At 33.1% G+C, this 17753-nt stretch overlaps 2 protein-coding genes across 3 annotated transcripts in view; one reads left to right on the forward strand and one right to left on the reverse strand.

Moving 5' to 3' along the window:
* Positions 1-121: 121 nt before the first annotated feature.
* LOC140753188 (superkiller complex protein 3) lies at positions 122-6223 on the reverse strand. 2 transcript variants are annotated; one of them, XM_073087626.1, is made up of 3 exons: positions 6077-6223; positions 4556-4666; positions 122-4273 (listed from the first exon to the last, which is right to left on the reverse strand). In XM_073087626.1, exon 3 carries the CDS (start codon positions 4271-4273, stop codon positions 458-460), a length of 3816 nt encoding a protein of 1271 aa, XP_072943727.1. In that variant the 5' UTR covers positions 4556-4666; positions 6077-6223; the 3' UTR covers positions 122-457. The 2 variants fall into 2 exon arrangements, with proteins under 2 accessions (XP_072943727.1, XP_072943728.1); XM_073087627.1 differs by having other exon boundaries at positions 4494-4666.
* A 1747-nt stretch (positions 6224-7970) lies between these two features.
* The window catches only part of LOC140753299 (rotatin), a 39104-nt gene continuing 29321 nt past the window's right edge, over positions 7971-17753 (forward strand). The window contains exons 1-18 of the mRNA XM_073087801.1: positions 7971-8172; positions 8321-8508; positions 9008-9201; positions 9507-9617; positions 9860-10058; positions 10193-10330; positions 10592-10819; positions 11096-11265; positions 11678-11885; positions 12852-13313; positions 13676-13820; positions 14165-14314; positions 14590-14714; positions 14974-15194; positions 15599-15735; positions 16070-16282; positions 16718-16976; positions 17319-17491. Of these exons, the coding sequence (XP_072943902.1) occupies positions 8130-8172; positions 8321-8508; positions 9008-9201; positions 9507-9617; positions 9860-10058; positions 10193-10330; positions 10592-10819; positions 11096-11265; positions 11678-11885; positions 12852-13313; positions 13676-13820; positions 14165-14314; positions 14590-14714; positions 14974-15194; positions 15599-15735; positions 16070-16282; positions 16718-16976; positions 17319-17491 (3364 nt within the window). The 5' untranslated portion in view covers positions 7971-8129. The remainder of the gene's footprint in view (positions 8173-8320; positions 8509-9007; positions 9202-9506; positions 9618-9859; positions 10059-10192; positions 10331-10591; positions 10820-11095; positions 11266-11677; positions 11886-12851; positions 13314-13675; positions 13821-14164; positions 14315-14589; positions 14715-14973; positions 15195-15598; positions 15736-16069; positions 16283-16717; positions 16977-17318; positions 17492-17753) is intronic.

The following is a 17753-nucleotide window of genomic DNA, read 5'->3' on the forward strand; positions in this document are numbered from 1 at the left end:
TTTCCTATTATTTTTCATTGATTGCCTCTGTGGTTGCTTCCATGACAAACCCTTATAATTATGATTAAAAAGGAACCTGACACAATATAACATGACTTTTTACCTGGTGTAATTAAAATCATTATTTTCCAGAAGTTAAAATGTTCATTTATAATATAAAATTTTACAATTTATTGTTACTTAACTTCTACTTAAATACATCTAATGTTGATTAGTTTAACACTACTGAAGTTACTTGCACTGGCCATAATTATGTGGTTAATTCATTTGTAAATGAAATGTAACAATTCAATTCATTATGTATAATTATCTTGAAATACACAAAGACATCATATTTCTTTTTTTAAATTGCAATCTAATTTTAAATAACATATTACACAACATCCCATTAAATCGTTTTAAGTATTTTGGATAGCAATATAAAGGTCAATATTGTAAAATGTGTTATTTAAATTTCTTACCTAGTAAGTTTCTTTTCTACAAGAGTAACCCACCTGCTAAGAGGGCGAGTCATTGTCAAATGTTTACGCATATATCCTAGCATGGCCAATATCCATCTTTTTTTACTCGACCACTTTTTATTAGACATCAAAGTAAACAAGACTGCAGCCCAAAGTTCGGAATGGCAAGGATTTATATGCAACCCTTCTTTTCCGAATTTCAAAGATTTCACTCTGTCTCCGGCATTGTACTCTGCTATGGAAGCTATAGCAAACATCTTTCCAATATCGTAAGAATTATGTTCCTCATATGTTGATAATTTAAAAGCTCTTTGGGCACAACCACTGGCAATCGATGCCTTTGATTGTGATGTTCTGAGACAATACTGTGACATACAGAACCAAAGTGGTCCATTACTAGGATGGTTGTGTAGAGCGTCACAGATTATTTGTATAGCTAGCTCGATGTCCTCATTACAAGCAACATATGACTTCAAAAATCCTATGTCAAATGCAAAGTTACTGTCTTTCTCGTATTTCTGCAGCTCATTTAATGCAGACATAGTAAGACTTTGATCTGAATTAATTATTCCTAATGAACATAAAGAGAACAAACTATATGGTGTAGGTTTCTTTTGTGATGCTTGAATACTATGAAACAATAACGTCTTAGCGTCATCTTTTCCTTTAAACATGTGTACTATGCCAGCCATTGCTACAAGAATATCTGCCTTGTCCGCGTCATCATTACATAGCCATTGTAACGCCATATCATATACAGAGAATGAATCTTCATATTGTCCCGTTTTGTAAAGTGCAAGAGCTAAACCACAAGAAGAATCCAAACCGGCCTCATCAATAGCTTTATAGGTTTTTATTGCTTCGTCATATTTCTCCAGTCTGACAAGAATTCTAGCCATATTTAAGAGTACTAGGTTCTTCTTATCATCTTCTGCATGTAAATGAGCTTTTTGATATGATTTTAAAGCTGAATTTAGCAATCCTTTTCTTTCTTGTAAGTTACCGAGAATATTGCAAGCCCAAGGATCATCTGGTTCAAAAGTTAAGTACCATTCCATTAGGTCAATTCCATATGTGACAGCATAGAGGCCTTCTATGGCATATTTGGATTCTGGATCATTTTTCCAATTGAGATTCTTAACAGTACTACAAATCCAGTCTGCATAACCAAGAGCACTTGTTGGATGGTAGCCAAGACGACAAGCATGTCTAAAAAGATCCATTGCTTCTTCCTTGCGAATGACTTCTGCTATAAGAGCTTGACCAATCCAGCTTTGTGGATATGATGGTAAAGCAGATTGACCCCGCCAAAAACAATGGTTAGCTAATTTATAAAGATTTACTTGCAGATACAGTGTTCCCAGGTTACACCATATTTTTGCTATAGACCATTTGTGGGTTACAGTTAATGCTTTTATGAAGCAGTGCTGTGCCCAATCGTATCTTTTCAAAAATACACATATTTTACCCAGTAAGTTCCAATTACGCCAAGCAGTAGGCTTTTCTTTGATGCAAGCCAACATCAAATTAAAAGCAACGTGACAGTGAGCAATTTGATTCGTGGCACGGTAATATTCAAAATATGCAGAAGCTAAATTATATGATGCAAGCTCTTGTTTGTGTTTTGCCACAAAAGAGAAGCAAGCTATAGCTTGAGGGTAGATGTCCAATTTATCTTTTCTTATTGTGGTTTCATTTGAATGATCGAAAAATTCTTTTATAAAAACGTAGCTGTATTTGTTTGGTAATCTTGTTACAAACATTAAAGCGTCTCCTAGTAGGTTCCATAAGCACATAAACTTTCTTCCTTTAAGTAAAGCTTTAGTCAAATTATCTATTGCACACTGAGCACTGTCACGAGCACTTCCATACAAATTAGCTTCAAATTTTTTCCTTGCTATTTTCATTGAACATTCTGCAAATCCTTTAAGTCCTAAGAGGAAGAATGGATCAATTTCAAAGACTTTTTCAAATGTTGCTATAGCTTCACCATACTGTGCCAGTAATGCATATATGCATCCAATATTTGTAAGGCAATGACATGAATGAATTTTGTTTGGATTTAAACTCATTACTTTATTATAGACTCTTAACGCGGAGGTGTACGAGCCTCGAGAATAATAGGCATCTGCTAGACATTCTAGAGCAATGAGATTGTTCGGAGATGCTTTTACAACATCACGGAAATTGATAATAGCATTTTCCCACTCTCTTTTATTAAGGTAATGTAAGCCTAGTCTTAAATTTAGCCATGTTTCTTTATTTTGTAAGGTTGTCTTTGCTTTCTTAAGTAATTCAAAGTCTGACTCATTGAGGCCCATTTTAACATATACTTCACTTAAGTTTTTAACATAATTACTTTCATAATCACAGAGACTGTATGCTTTTTCATAGCATTTTTTGGCTTTTTGTAAGTCTTTTTTATATTGGTCATAGAAAATTCCCAAAAAGTAAAATGTATCAGCATGATCACTATTCACTTTAGCTGATTTGAGTAGATTTATTAAACAACTGTCATACTCTTTGAGATACCAGTATGCATTGCCAAGATAATAATAATTTAAGGCATTTTCATTACAGTTCTCTAAAACAGAAATGGCTTCTTTATATTTTTCTTGTTTTAATAAAGCAAGACATTGAAGCTGTATAAATTGATCTTTGTCAAGATTTTCTAGTACATGTTCTGCTGACTCATTGGTTTCTATGTAGCATTTTGCTAATGAAGCTAATTCATCTGTATTGAGATGTGTAGTTGAAATTTCTTTTGCAATATTAATTGCCTCTAACCATTTTTGTTGTTCAACATAAGATAAAAATAGGAATTTTTGTAGGTTGAGCTTTAATTCTGGATTTCTGACTTTCATCAAAAAATTAGTAGCAAGCTTTTGTGTCACGGGCCATTTTTTTAACATAATTGTGCATTTTATTATGAATGTCGCCTCAATTTTTTCTGTTTCTTGATAATTGACTAGAGGAACACATTGCTTATAAGCTTCCAAATATAGACCTTTATCAAAGGAAATCATACTCTTAAGGAGGCCTACATATTTTGATGTTTCTATACCAACAGTTATAATATCGATATATTTCTGTATGTCAAGTCCATTGAAGGAATTTTTATCAATGAAACTTTCACATAATTGTTCACATAACCACTTCTTAACTTCAATATTAGAAAATAAATCTAATGCAATGATTTCTTCAACAGCAGAGACAAAATCACTCTTTTGTAAAATAAGTTTACATATTAAAAGCATTAGATAATCACTTGGATCCTTGGTATATAAATCATTTAAAATATTTAATGCTAATGGTACGTCTTCAGACTTGCAGGGCACATTTGATTTCAAAAGTTGAATAAATTGCTTTACAGCTTCATTTTTAAACGTATCTTCGTGATTTTCATTTATATAGTTGATGATAGATGTGATAGAATCACTGTTTTTTAATGAAGACCCTAGTTCCCCCAATTTAGTAAGTATCTCGGTAACTTTTCCATCTTCTAGCTGCAATTTAAGCATTTCACCATAAATAGCAAATAATTTTGCTTTTGATGCATCATCTTCCTTTCTTTCATAGTAGGTTGCAAGCCCATGCCAAGCTAATGGTTGAGTGGGTTTTGATGCTATAGCTTTTTGATATGCTAATGGGGCTTGATCAGAATCTTGAAGTGATTTACCTAGTAGAACTAGAGCAAGATAATTCTGTTTATCTTTTCGAAGTATATTCTTGCAACATTCTTGCGCTGATTTGAAATCTTTATCATCAATGAACTTTCTAGCTTCTTTCAGCAATGTTTTTACCTCGGCCATCTGAAAAATGGTTCAGAAAGGATGCATTAAAACTCATTCATATGAAATATTTAAAAATATGGAAATATAACTTATATGATTAAGTTACAAAATTATTTTTACACTGCAAGCTCATATTATGTAAATGCAAATATTAACAAACTGATTTATGTACAAAAAACACTTTAAATTGTCAATTAACCAATCTAATACAACTTGAATTACTTTTGTTTTGAACTACTTCTAATTACACTAGATTCAATTTTTTTTTCCCAAGTACATTAACAAGTAAATTATGCACACCTTGCACACTGGTTCACAGTGGCCCAATAACTGCTGCTGAGCAGTAGAGATTCAGATCTTGTACTTTACACAAGGAGTTCATCACCTTTCAGTAACTCATGATAACTTGCACTGAAAATAAAAATATGACAAATTATACTATGAAATAAGAAATGTTTGAAATTAGTATATAAATATTTTACTGCCAGGTATATTTTTTTCTTTTTTTTCATATAATATAGGAGTAGCAGACGAGCATGCAGTCCTCCTGATGGTAAGTGGCTACTGCCGCGCATAGACATCTGTAATCAACCCCAGAAAGGATTAGATGTTTCTACCTGAGGTTAGCCACAGATGTGCTGCTGCCCCTAAGGAATAAGCTGGAACGCAACTGATAAGTATGTCCCCTTACCACACCCTTCAAAACGGAGCGGAAACTTCAGCGCCAGTCACTTCTGTTATTAGGCAGAAATAGGTGTGGCAGTGGTGCCGCTAGAGTCGAACCACAATGGGTTCTACCAAAATATATTTTATATTGTATAATATAAAATTTATCTTTTTTAATAAATATTAAGCAAACATTTTATTTAACTCTAGCTAATGTATGACTGTAAAGATAGAAAGAAATAAACATTATTCTATTATAATCTCAATATGAGCTGTACACAAGAAACACTGCGCATTTGTTGAAACTATTTAAATTCTATATAAGTTTTTATTAATAATTTCTGAGATTTGTTACTATAATAAATATCACAAAAACATTATAATAATGAAAGTAATATACAAAAGTAATATAACAATATTTTAAATTAAATATAAAAAGCTTCATGTAAATTGCTGTCCCTGGGATGAGTTCCCAGAATGCTGGCAACATTCCCTCGTTGGATAGCGAGGCTAATTCGCTGTCCGAGGTATATGCCAGCTCTCCGGTTATTCGTTGACTCTATCAACCGTTTGGACAGATGCTTAAAAAATAATCTAGCATTGGAACCCGATGGCCCCAATGTTACAACACCAAATGGCAGAAATATGTAGTCTTTAATAAGATCTCCATATTTCTGCAACTTGCGAATTTCAGCGTCGGTCGCCACTACACCGGCTGCCCTGGAAGATATATGAAAATGAGAAGGTTCCAGTGTGTCCACGCAAGTAGCATCCCTCGCTAGAAACCTTCCATTCTTCTTTCTAAGATTTATATATCACTTAGTGCAATTTATTTCATACATTTATATCTATTCAAGTACATTACAGTAAATGTACGTTTTTCTGTCTAATTTCGGCGCCGGTCGGGAGCACACGTAAGTCGCCGTATGTTATAGAGTTTCTTATGTATTATAATTCATTTTGTTGTTTATGTACGAGTGTACAAAGAGAAGGAAACGCGACAAACTACATAATTACTAGTAGTTAATAATTAATGTTAACTCAGGTTGAGTGAGTAAGTACATAAATGGATATTTTATATTTCTTGGGCCAGTTTCGTTTTTAGTGCTGGAAGTGTTCCTATGGAGAAAAAATCATAAATAACAGGAAACTTACATAGCAAAATATATTCAAACACTAATATATAATTTATAGAGTGTATTACTTCAAAATTAGCAGTTACTATTCTTTAAAAAAATAAGTTTTAACAAATTAAGAACTATGATTAGAATTGACGTTTAACATCTGTAATCTGTATCGCAATGTGACATTATAATAGCTGACAGCTGATGACAGTTATGTTTGCAGTATTCTATATTGTCTACAGTATTTATCTTTGATTCACAGAAAAATTATTGCTAATCTGTATGATGATATTTTAGTTTGCCAACCAACAATCTTATTGATCTTGAGTGATTTTTCCGTAATTTAAGTCACTTTATATAGAATCATAAAAAGGACTTTCTTTGCAATTTTTGGCAAATATTAATTTAAATATTTTTAAAAGTATGGGTGACGACCAAAGAGTGACCATGTTCCTATATACTATATGAGATACTGTACTCTTTGAGAAGTAGCAAGTTTTGCTAAAAAAATACCGACATAGAAATCGATTCAACTCGAAATCCAATGATCGGATCCGCAAAAATCTCGATTACTATAGAATTTTGTATTAGATATTCGAAGAAAGAGATATTGGGTATATTTAATTGCTTTGCTAAGAAGGTCATTTATCTTTCTTACTACATAATTTTTATTTTATGCGAAAGAAAAAAAACGCAAGGTACTGTTGCTAAAAAGGGGTAAGTTTTTATACAATTGCAACAGAAAATGTAATGTAATGTTTGAGTATATGTGAGAGAGTATTAAGCAGATCTATATGTTTGATCGAAAAATCGATCCTTTGAACAATCCATCTTAGGTCGATATTCATACATAGTCTGTAAAAGAAATGTTGGTGGTTGAAACCATAGACTTAAATATTGTTGAAATCAAAGAAAATATAACCACTACGTTTTAGTTGAAATTAGAGAGGTGAGATTAATGGAAAAGAATCGATGAAATATGAATCGATTTTTCTTTATTCAACATTAATAGATTTGTCAAAAATCGATTTTTGTATTACATAATAAAGTACATGCTATTCTTATTCCAATAATAAATCTAAGATATTCATATTAATAATGTATCAGATTAAAAATAAAATAAAATTATATGAATATAAAATAACCAATTCAAAACTAAAAATCAAAGGAATTTTCATTTAAAAAATTTAAATAAGGGATTAAGAAACATTACATAAATTATATTACTAATAAGTTTTGTGGTAGGATGTTTTATAAAGGATTGGTTAGCTTTAATCAATTAGTTACAATAAATGTACAAACAAAAAATTAAAATAATAATTAATTCATTACGCTAAAATAAATTAAACTACGAGTATATACGAATAAAAAACTTATATACAAAATGTACATATATACAAAAATGAAAAATAAAAACACTACCGAGAAATAACTATACTACTATATCTATAAATACTATTAAATACCTATACTACAAGGAAAAATTATGAAACCAAATAGCATTTTTGATACAAATTTTAGTACTATTAAACGTTATATTTATTGTAATTAAAATGGAACGATGAGCATCCCAACAAAATGACAATCTTATTGTCTCAAAAACTAAAATATAAATCAAATAATGAAAATGTGTTATGTCCAGTCCTATTTTATATTTGCTATGGTATTATCCTTCTTCGTTATAAAATAACTTCGGCAGCGGGTTTTACGTGTTTAAAGGTGGCACCGTTTTTATTTAATCTACTTATACGTATGAACTTAATTCGCGATTTTTCATCCGTTGCATAGATGCGAACTGTCGCTAAAAGTTTTTAAACACGTAATTTATATAATCGATTTATAAAAAAATCGATTGATATTACTATAAAAATCGATAATAAGTTTTTTAACATCTCTAGTGGAAATCTTGATTCTTGACAAGTTGACACACAAACGGCCGTCTTACTTCAAATGTTTGAAACTTTTGAAAGTATTCGTAAACAAATATGAAATTGTTTCTTTTTAAGCTTTTTATTTATAGATTTTATATTATTCTTATGTTATTTGTTTAAATGTAGTGTGTGCATAGTTTTTTTTTATTTACAATGGCCTCTAATGAAGCCATTCCTACATATATAAAGAAACTTTGTAAGTTTGCCACAAGATATTTTATTACTTTTTATCTTTCATGATACTAAGTTTACCCAGAGTTTGATCGGGTTTACAATTTTTCTTTAAGTGAATCTTGCCCACGTTCAATACATTTGTATTTTTCATTTTTATCGTCATATTTTAGGCCATCCTGTGAAAGAAATACGTGAACGCTCCCTTCAGCTACTTCTCGCGAAGTCTCGTTTGGGGTGGGAACTGCATGATGAGCTGGCCACTACCAGGGAGCTCCTGGAAGTGCTGCTCGCCTGGTTCCAAGAGCACCAGCCTACACTGCAGCGAGAAGCACTTGAACTTCTTCTTACAACTGTTAAAGTATGTATTGTTATAGAATAAGTGTCGTAATTTATATAATCCTCTCTTTCTAATATAATAATATATATCTGATAGTCTGATTAACAAATTAAAATCATTTATCATATTATTTATGTTAAAAATAAAATTATGAAAATGTTTTACAATTTTATATGTATTAAATATTTGTATTACATAGGTTTATTCATTAGCCAAGGTGAATAAATTCTATGTCAAATGGAAATGTTTACATAAAACATATAATATGCTGTTTTTGTTTCTTGTCAACCCAAAACTTCTCTGCTAGCTGACCGAGGGCCTCCTATCATAATAGCCTCATAGTCATAGCTATGTTTAAGCCAACCATGTCTGTATTGGTTAATTTCATACATCTGTGTTTATAGCAGTCATCATATATGTTTGTTGCAAAATTCTTCTTCATTGGTGATATTTAAGTTCTAGTATTAATGTGATTTTAAAAACTAGGATTCTTCTAGTGTTTTGTTTGTCTTTTTTTCAGACTAAAAGTGGAACATACATAGCTAAGGAGTTTGGCATAGAACAAATCATAAGCAGTTTAAATAAAATTAGGCACAAGATAGGACAGGATTCAATGGAGCTTTTTGAAGATGTATTGGAGACATTGCGGTTCTTGAACACAGTGCAATCAGAGGAAAATGTTAATATACCTAGACTTCTATTATCTGAAACAAGGTCTGTAGAAGTGAATTTAATAATTGATAGTAATAATTAATAATTGAAGCATATAATAAGTTGTATTTAATATATGTAGGTAAAAACTAAAAACCTAAGTACAAATATTTTTGCTAAAAAGGTAACTAAGTGCCAGTGGTAAATGCAAAGGGAAGTTATGTAACTTCCAGTATATTCCGATGAACTCAGAACTTATATAATTATTGGAATTTAAGATTTTGTAATATCCTATTCTAGAAATTAAACAAGTATTGGTCATAGTATAGTTCATTTGCTAAACATTTGTAATATATTTTAACTTTCAGCTCAGATGCAGTTAATTCCAGCAATGATTATTACAACTTAGGATCTAACAGAGATTCTTCTAAGGAAACATCAATTCATAATGAAGAAAGAGATCAACCGAGCTGTGAAGGGTGAGGATTTTTTATACATAGGAAATATATGCAATATGTATGAAGAAATACATAAGAGAGGTGATTCGGACACTAAGTTTGCATATTGTGATGTTAGTATATCAGCCTTCATCTTTGAAACTTCTCTTCAAACTAAAAAAGACACCTACTTGTTTTCAAATTTAGCCAAAAAAGTTGCCCAGGAGTAAACATGTTTTCATGACAATCAATGCAATATGAAATAAATGTGTTTTTCATTACAGTTCAAATTCTTTAGATGGCATTAGTGTGCTCCTATTTCCTTGGGTAGAATTAAGCACTTCAGATTTGAAGACACTGACTCTAGTGGAGGATTCCCTCAAGTTGCTGAAGTCGACTCGACGTTGCTGTAGATTTATCAGAGATGTGTTTTTACGAGACTTTCCAGTGGAAATCTTTTTAAATAGACCAACTATAGTAAAGGTAATTTAATGACTTGCATAATTATTGTGATTATACATATTAAAATTTTATCTTAGCATGTGTAGAATTTTTTATATTATTTGTACAATTTTTGACTTTTATATATTAAGGAATGTTATACAATTGTATTACAGACACTCCTCACAATAGCAGACAGACAACATGGAGGTCATCCCAGTGAGGCATTACAAGTATTATTGAGTATCACTCGCCTTCTGCGTAAAAGATTAATACAATTGTTTTCCTTGGATTTGATAACCAATTCAAATAAGGTACTTACATATTTAATCTGTACTTTTAAGGCCTTAATTTTCATAATACTTGCCTTTGTCCATTTGTCTAGACATATTGTCAAATCTAGTAGTATATAAGCTGTATCTGCATATACGGAATTCTTAGTTCCTTGAGGTTCACCTAGTTCCGATCTATGCCTTGCTTGAGCTTAATTCCTTTTAGGGTTCGAGTCTTAGGGTTTGCATCCTTGTTTAATACTTGAGGTTTGATTTATCACATTAATCTTTATTTTTTTGCAGATATCTGATGAGCATGAGGGTTTTGATAAAAGTATGGATGCAGAATTAGAACACTTAAGAAGTGAAAAAGGTTACACAATACCTTTTCATGGTGAAGATAATCTTGCAATTTTAAGACAGCTTCCAGCGCCAATATTTGCTCTGGATACCGCCCATGCTATATTGTCCACTATGGCAAGGAGTGTTGTTTTAGTCGAACCTGGTGTTAAAACGGAAGCAATGGATATGGTTAGTTGTTATTTATTCATCCTAAAATTCAGTTGTATACAGGAATCTAATTAATCAAACATTTATTTTTACGTTTTAACGTTTCTAAATATTTATTTGCATACATTTGTTTTGTATTAAAGTTCTAAAGTAAGTAAATACAGTAACAGAAGATAACTTTTAACCTATTGTCAGAAGTTAAATGATTTTTGTTAAATTGCCGTTTATTAAGTATTTGTGGTGATCTTCTAAATCATTAATGTACATGATCTTTGTCTAAATATAATTTTGTTCCAGAAAGAATTGAACATTTGCTTGAATTTGGTTGAATGTTTAATCAATCTTCTAATGGATTGTGTGAAGGGTAGTTTTTGGAGCGCCGATCATAGCACTAGAACTCAAAGGGATATAGCACATAAGAGCTGCATGGTAATGCGTACGATTGGTGATCTGCTTGCTAAATATAGGTATGTTAACTAACTTTTATTAACATGTAATTATTAAATTGTGACATTTTAATTTACGAATAAATATTTCATTCATTCAATAAATGATCTTTATAATATCTCTAAATATTGGATATAAGAATAGTAATATCACTTCAGTTTAGTATATTAGATCGACAATATTATTATTAGTAGTTATTAGAGTAGGTATACAAGAACTCATGCAATAATAAATAATTAATTGATTTGCAAGCACTTATTAGGGATTTCTATAAAGTCAAGCATTCACTTAATTCCAAGTAAACTAAGTAATAAGCCAAACTTAACTGCTTTCCATGATTTGGCTTACTTTGTGCCTTATCTTTTTCTTGTATTACAGTTTAACTAATTTCGAAACAAGAGATATTCTATTATGTTAAGTTGTATTTTTTAGAAAGTCGTTCAACGACGACGTAGAGAGAGTGCACCACCGCTTGGCGTGGCTGCGGCTCGTGTGTAGCGGCGCGCGGCTGCTGCGCTGGGCGCGGCGCTCGGCGCTGCCGCCCGCCGCGCTGGTGACCGCGCTGCAGGCCGCGCAGCTCGACCCCGCGCTCGACCTGCTGTACCCGGAGCTCGCTAACATTGTCTCTACTGCACTATTGGTAACGGTTTCTGTGTACTATTCGTTTCTACGCCTGTTACTATACAGGGTGAATTTTTCAAATAGGCCTTCAGGGCCAAATACGAAACTATAAGGATTAGCGAAAAATGCTGAAAGGAGTTACGAGGCCGATTTTGATAAAAACGAAAACTGCATCATTAGTTTTTTAAAATATCTTTTTCCTTAGCCGGGAATCGAACGAGTTAATTTTGAAAAAAATACACCCTCTATAATATTCCACAATTTCATAGTGTCGCTTATAAGGATCAAATTCTGGGAAGTAATGTTATGTGACAAATTAAAGGAAAAGGAAAATTTTAAAGGAAATACTTACTTTTTCATACATTGGCATACTAATCCTAAAGGATTATACATAACAAATGATTTATGTATAATTCTTTAAAAACATACATAAGTGATACCATTGAAGAATTTGTTGGTTAATCAACTAATTATTCGATGTTATGACCATGGCATACGGCTTAGTATGAGAAAGTAATAGTTTGGCAAATAAGTTACCGCCGTTTTTAGGATTTTTTTTTTTAATAAAAATAGGTAACTGATTAAATAGTAAATTCTTATTATTTGTTATTTACAACTTCGTTTAAACGTTAAATATGATTTATAATGTGAAATTCAAAGGATGAAATATTTATTGAATAAGCAATGAAATTTCCAAACTGTGTATAACTGCAATAGTAAGCCTGTATTTCTGTCGATTACGCACACTCCTTGACTCAGACGTATTCTGCAGCCAAATATAATTATGTTTGTTACACACCCTGCCAATATTAGCACTGTAGCCTGTACCTAATGTTCTTGAACAAAACATGATAAAAACTATTCTAATTAATTGAAAGAAGGGTATAAACATAAAAGGTGTGTCTAAGAAAGTATTTTTGGAATAACAAAATTTCATAGTGAAATTACTTTGCTCATAATAAACATAAAATTTTAATTATTTCAGACAGCCAAAGCATCAGTGGATCAAGAATACAAAAGTAAATATCGGGAACTAACCAAATTATTTTCAAGCATGGTATATGCTGTGCAGTTCATGAAGAAAAAAGATTCCGCTTATACAAAGAATGTATTGACTTGTATAAAGAATTCCCTCCCCGTGCTACAATTACACCAAAGTGAGGCATACTTGAAGCAAATTTCAGACATATTGCTATTGAAGTCAAAATCGTTTGATTTCGACGAGAAGGACTGGTCCGATGCTCGAAGTATCGCTTTGAACTTAATGGCACATAGTACTGAATGGGTCCGTGTAACTTTTTATAACATGATGTTGGATATGGTCAAATCAGTACTGATTGGCGATGACGAGGATCAGATAGAGCGAGAAAAATGCTTGGCACTTATCTGTGACGTCAGTATCCTCTCGGAGATATGTTGTCATGGGCTCTCATCAAATAATAAAGAGGTAATGTTTTATTAAACTTATTATATAAAACAAACGTAATCGTATTCCCCTCGATAAGATGAAAAGGATGAATTACCTCATAATTGAGGATTAACATTCTCACACACTGCAATCTTAAAAAAAAGTTGAGCTGTCTGCTTCGCTATTCGCTTGGCTGTCCATTTCACTATCCGATCCGCTGTCCGCTACGCCTACCCGGACATAGTGTTTGCTTTCGCTACTCGATCTCACTGTCCTTTGAAAGTCATTGAATAAAGTTTATGTATATCAAGTTTTCAAGACCTTCACTCCATATTCATCTCTTGTAGGTACCAACTAACAGAAACATCCATGTTAACATTAATTTCTAATCCCTGTTCCAGGTAGAATCAAGTTCATCACAAATAATGCTGTATCTACTGCGTGGTAGAATGGTGCTGAGCGAAAGTTGTTGGTGGCGTTTGCTGGCTAGTTTGATGCCGGTATTTCCACTTCTACATGTGTATGCTGCTCACGACACACACTTAGGTATGAAATAATGTATTTTCCAAATTTATAGTAATAAAAATAAATATTTGTGGATGAACCTTCTCACTCTTAGAGGAGACCCGTGCCCAGCAGTGGGACAGTAATGGGTTGTTGATGATGATGGATGAACCTATACAGCTTTTTTAAATGTAAGAAATGTAAAAAAAAAGCTTTATGAAGCCTTCATTTCGTGATGTTAATAAGGTAAAATCTACATTTATTCTCTTAAAGCTTCCTTGTAACATAATAACTTTTAGATCTTAACTTAATATAATATTTTTTTTAAAATAAGTTCGAAAAAGCTGAGTCGTTATATCTGCCAATTGTTCTCACATTCATTTCAGGGAAAGCCATCTGCAAATCTCTAGAATCTGACATAGTGGAGTGTATGGGCGTGTCGACTTCAGAAATGGTTGCGGGACTAGTGCGCCTCTTGTTTGTGAACTGCCCTGCCGTGCAACTAGATGCGGCACATGCACTTTGCAGGTTGATAGGTAACAAACTTTAATGGAGCTTTAACATCATTAACATAGTGTTTTTGAGGCTGTAATAGCAAGGGTAACGGGTGAACAGTAAAAAGCTTGCAATTATTTTCACTATAGTTCTATAACACATAATGATGTTCTTTTTGTTTATATTTATTTTACTTGTATGCTGAACTTTCGGGTTTAATGTATTTGAATTATGATAATCGAATATGCAGTCGTTAGAAGCTATTCATTCTTAATACGTCTGTTGCTGTCAAAAATAAATTGTGTATTTGTTTTAGATGACGAAAGATATTTGCCACCACGGGAAGCAATACGCACTGATATACTAATGAATGCATTGAGAAGATTAGAACCTGAAGAGTTTAATGTAGATGCAAATAGTTCTCCGTCTAGAACAACTCAAGTTAGTAAAATAACCTATATAGTACTAAAATATAAAATAAAGAGGAGAAGAAGATTAAATTTTCAGAACATATTTAGTTAAATAAATAATGTATTTATTAGCTGTTAATAAATTTCCATTGTATTCAGTCATTTAGTGCAGTAATTTTTACTTGTTATGTTATAACAGGATGTTCTATTAGTATAGAGAGTTGGTGTCGGTCATATCAACTCCTGCTTAACATCATAAAGTTTTCATAAAAAATAAATCATATTTTCAGACAACCGGCCTGACACAAATACTAGAAGTATTAAAACAAGATGTCATATTAGACGAGGAGCCGTCAGAGGTGAGCTACGACCGAAGGATGATCCAGCCAGCTCTGGAGCCCTCCCTCCGCCGCAGCACTCTGCAGCAACTAGCCGTGATGATGAGGCAACAGGATGTGCACACTGCCTTCTTGCAGAATGATGGGTTGAGGCTCATTGTTGCTATACTCAGGTAACATATTTATAGTTCGCGCCAAACTGCTAGTCCGCTCTGAAGTTGTTGCGAGCTGGTGTAGTCATACAATTTTCTATGGTGACGCGATTCATTTCTATATTCAATTCAATTTCAGTCTTCGGAGTAAGAAACGATTTAGATAAAAACTAAAACTGCATCATTACTTTTTTAAAATATCTTTTCCCTAGCCTGGAATCGAACGAGTTCATTTTGAAAAAAAAAGCATCCTCTATATTATTCCACTATCTGATAGTATTGCTTATAAGGATCAAATCCACCCTGTATAATACCCTGTCCTATAATATAAGTTATACAGTGGCTGTCGTTAATGGCTACTAGTATGAGTTTTACTACATACTAGCTACTAGTATGTAGTAAAACTACAAATGAGTATGTTTTAGGATGTCCCTGACCGTGGACGATTACCTCGCGTTCCCGGAGTGCGCTGTGAGCTGCGTGTCCGTGCTGAACAGTGTTTGCTTCACAAGCAGACATAGTCTCGCTAAAATACCTGATTTGCCGTTATTACTCGTAAGAGGTACGTAGTATTATTGAGGTAGTTAAGTATCATTATTTGATACGAATTGCGTATACAATTAATCTAATTTCATCTTTTAATAATTAATCAAGTTAAAGTTAATTCATATTTTTGGGTTTAGAATATAGTTTGTTATATGTTGGTATATGTTATATGTTGTAATAGTGTTTTATATGTTGCTTATATTTGGTGTACAAATAAAGATTATGTTGTTGTTGTTGTTTTATTGTGTGGATGTTAAGCATATAGAAGTCAAAGTCAATATTTAGTGAAGTCGTTTATGTGACCTTGAAGGATACAAGCACTATAGTCTTATATATTGTATTTTTAACAGTGATCCTTGTATTTCCTGCAAACGAAAGCTGCACCCTCATGTCAGCTCAAGTGCTAGCGATGGTCGCATGGTCCGGTTTCGTGCTGCAAGAACTGGATTCCACAAGACACCGTATACCGGCGTTGCCTTGGAGCGTCACACAGCGTACCTCACTACCCTTTAGAACAAATAGCTATTGGAATACTAGTCCTAATGCTGAACATTCCTTTGTCGGTGAGTACCACATTTATTATAATGAAATTATTGAAACAAAAGAGGTTGCAACTCGTCTCATGATAAATTATCCCTGCAGCTCATGAACATCTCTAATTGACCCCAATAGAACACAAGTTTTTTTTTTATAGCAGACGCGTTGATGCATCTGTGGACTAAGTCTTAGTACTTCTTATTCACGTTGCTTTAATAAGCCAAAACAAACCAAAACCAGACCGCCAATAAAGTACAACAAAGTCATAAGGCCGACAGGCGTGGCATTGGTGACGCCACATATTACCTTAAAACGTTTTACCTTGAAACTTTACATCAAAAGTTTAAAATTAGGGTATAATAATTAGTACTTTACACTTAAGAATTTATTATAAGACAAGAGGATTATGGATTATAAAGACGGAAAAATGTATTTCTGAAAATATCTGCATTTGCTTATAGAATGGCTCCTATCCGAGGAGATGTGGCGCACCGCAGTCCGTGTACGCTGGTGGTGGGAGTACGCGGGCGGGGCCAAGGCGCTGCGAGCGAGCACGTTCACCCCGCTCTCCTCCGTGCCCTCGATATGCTCCCCCACGGAACACGACATCCTGGCGCTGAGAGCCGCGTGTGTGGCCACGTCGTGTACGAAGGCGTTGCTCGCGCTGGAAAATGCTACATCTCATGCGCAGGTTATGGAGGCCCTGTGTTTGCTGGAAAGGTCAGTTAAATTCACGACCATGAATTTGACTTAGCTAAGACTATGACCTTCTGATTCTGTAACTCGGGTGTTAGTGGCAGTCCAGCAGTGGTTATCATTAGTAATGATGTTACAGCTTAATAATGGAACAATTATATATTTATCCTTTACAATCAAAAGTTAAGGTTCAAGATCGGTTACGTTAACGGTTACGCTTATGTTTATTTCAAATGGGATCACCATTCGCTAAATACGAGTACATTTACAATATTAACAGTACACAAATATAATTACTCACCAAACCTATTACTTAATAGCTATCACCTAAAAGTTGTATTATATTTTCTTTTCGATTTATTTTAGTTACACGAGTTTGGTACCTTTGTCGTCTATAAGCAACAAGGAGTTTGGCTCGTTACCATGGCAACACACTCGGAGGTTCCTGTGTTCCCCGCCTGCGTCTTCGCGGGACACGGCGCTGTTAATCACTATGTTACAATTTATTATTACTTACATGGATAACGTTCCCAAAGAAGGTGGGTATATAAGATTATTTATTTGTTATTACAACAAGGTAATTATGTGATATATTTCTAACAAAGATAGACTTTTGTAAAATTTATAGTTAGCTATTAAGTATGCCTAAAGATGCTTTAAGATATTATAGACTAGATTACACATATAGATACAGCTTTAAATCACTTGATACAAGTGGCCTTGTGTTCACGAAGATGAGGCTTTTAATTTCGCTGAGTCTATTAATGTTGACTAACGCATATAAATTTGCATGAATATTCT

This window comes from Epargyreus clarus, unplaced genomic scaffold (genome assembly GCF_041222505.1).
Source record: "Epargyreus clarus isolate Ecla_fem2 unplaced genomic scaffold, WU_Ecla_fem_2.2 ptg000026l, whole genome shotgun sequence".
NCBI classification, from domain to species: Eukaryota; Metazoa; Arthropoda; class Insecta; order Lepidoptera; family Hesperiidae; genus Epargyreus; species Epargyreus clarus.

Excerpts from the sequence above, each read along its gene's own strand:
- LOC140753188 (XM_073087626.1), bottom strand. The coding sequence starts at position 4,273 with ATGGCCGAGGTAAAAACATTGCTGAAAGAAGCTAGAAAGTTCATTGAT.